Raw genomic sequence first — 1,932 nt, 5'->3', positions numbered from 1 at the left:
ACCAGGCTCTGGTAGATTTTTATATGTTGTTTGCTGAGTGGATGTAGTTAGGCTATGGTCAACGACGATTCTTTCGGCGTTTAATAGCTTTGCGAAGTGCTCCCTCAATCGATCAAGTTACGTGTTTTCATATTCTAGCATTTCACCAGATACGGTTTTAACCGTGCCTATCTTTGGTGGTTTCCCATCGCTAAGATCTCTGACAAGCTTGAAAAGCGACATGACGTCACCTTTTCGTGCCGAATCTTCTAGCTGTTTAGCTTTTTTATCTACAAATTGTTGTTTATTACGGTGAATAATATTGTTTCCAAACCCGTTTAACCGTCTGTAGGAGGGTATATTCCTGGCCAACCGCGCTTTCCGGCGCTGTTCAATGATTTGCAGTGCTTCTTGCGATAGCCAGGGCTTCTTTCAATACATCATACGACCGAAAGTATTAGCGGCAACCTCTAGTATATCCTTTTTATAAGTCTGCCAGGACGTGTCCGGGTTAACAAGTGTATCCAGGCATTCAAACCTGTTCTGAATTTTAACTAAGTGCTTTTGGTGCAATGCCTCAATTTTTAGTTTCTGGGTGTCTAATTTTGGCTGGCACTGTTCTTTGACGCAGGCGGAAGTTCGCAACAACTAATCGATGGTCTGTATTCCCTATCTCAGCGCCACGATATGTTCTGCAATTCGTAACTGATGGTCGCCATCTTTGGTTGACTATGATATAGTCAATCATCTTCCGCGTTCGCCCATCATTGCTATACCATGTTGGCTTATAGATGTCTTTCCTGGTATACAGGGTGTTGGCAGTGACCAATTCGTGCATGGCGCACAGCTGGAGGAGCCGGGTCCCATTTTCATTCAACGAATCAGGGGTAACAGGTCCAACTACAGATTTAAAAGATCCGCTGGGGTTTGATACAGTTACATTGAAATCGCCCACCACAGCCAAAACACCGTGAGGGGAAATCCGGGACAGAGCAGATGTTAGAGCAGAGAAGAACTTTTCTTTTTTGTCCTCTGCGGGGACATTCGTTGGTGTGTAGCATACAAAAGCTGACATCTTCCTATGCTAGTGGTTGGAGCAAGCAATGTGTAGTCTACCCGACATTGGGTTGTGGAATATGAGGCACTCCTTTGCCTTCTTGTTTAGAAGCAGGCGTACACCGCTGCTTCTACCGGAGGTTTGCCCTGACCAAATCATCCTGTTATCTGTACTGGCGATTTCTTCATCGCCTGTTCCCGGCAAATGTTTTTCTGTTATTCCAGGTATGTCAATCCCACATCTTAACATCTCTAACCCTAGAAGGTCTTTGGATCCCCGCTTATTCATGGTTAAAACATTCCAGGTGGCTATTCTCAACCCACCTTGGTCAGCAAGGTTCAAAGGATGTCCAGGGACGTGCTGAGGTCGTAATAAATTAAAACCAATAAGATCCGAGGCTTGAGTTTCATTTCTTTTCGTTGCAATTGTTTTCAGGAGGAGGGTCGCAAGCCCAACCATCCCTAGGCCTGGGTTCTTATTAAGAAACCCTGGGGTGGGCTTCATCCACACCCATAAAGTTGGGACAGCCCTATTCGGAGCGATTAGTTAGGGGTTTAAGCCCCATATCCAGTGGTACGTGGTCAGCAAACAAAGTTTGCATCCTTCCGGAAGGGCTCCATTCACCACCAACTTCTCACCACTTCATAACTGTAAAAAATTAAGTCTTTTTCAAAGTGACAACTAGATAAACACAATCACTCCTGGAAAAAAAATGATAATAAAACACAAAAACCGTATCCATTCGGGGGGAAAATATAGAAAGTCCCAGCATTCCCTTCAGGGGAAACATTTCTGACTATAGTGGCTTCATATATCAGCTCATGGGTACTCTTACAATGCAAGCAAAAGTTGACAGCATATTCTTACAGAAATTCCCCCTTATTTAGTTGTTTCCC

General features: G+C 44.3%; 1 protein-coding gene across 1 annotated transcript; it reads right to left on the bottom strand.

The window, feature by feature from the left end:
- Nucleotides 1–556: 556 nt before the first annotated feature.
- On the bottom strand, nucleotides 557–1,054 carry LOC148948503 (protein CFDP2-like). The gene has a single exon (XM_089094947.1). It carries the CDS (start codon nucleotides 1,052–1,054, stop codon nucleotides 557–559), a length of 498 nt encoding a protein of 165 aa, XP_088951073.1.
- Nucleotides 1,055–1,932: the final 878 nt, after the last annotated feature.

This window comes from Artemia sp. Qi Xiang Cuo, chromosome 9 (assembly GCF_049724085.1).
Source record: "Artemia sp. Qi Xiang Cuo chromosome 9, ASM4972408v1, whole genome shotgun sequence".
Taxonomy (NCBI): Eukaryota; Metazoa; Arthropoda; class Branchiopoda; order Anostraca; family Artemiidae; genus Artemia; species Artemia sp. Qi Xiang Cuo.
The sequence above is the reverse complement of the archived record's forward strand: the minus strand, read 5'-3'. Positions and strand labels throughout refer to the sequence as shown.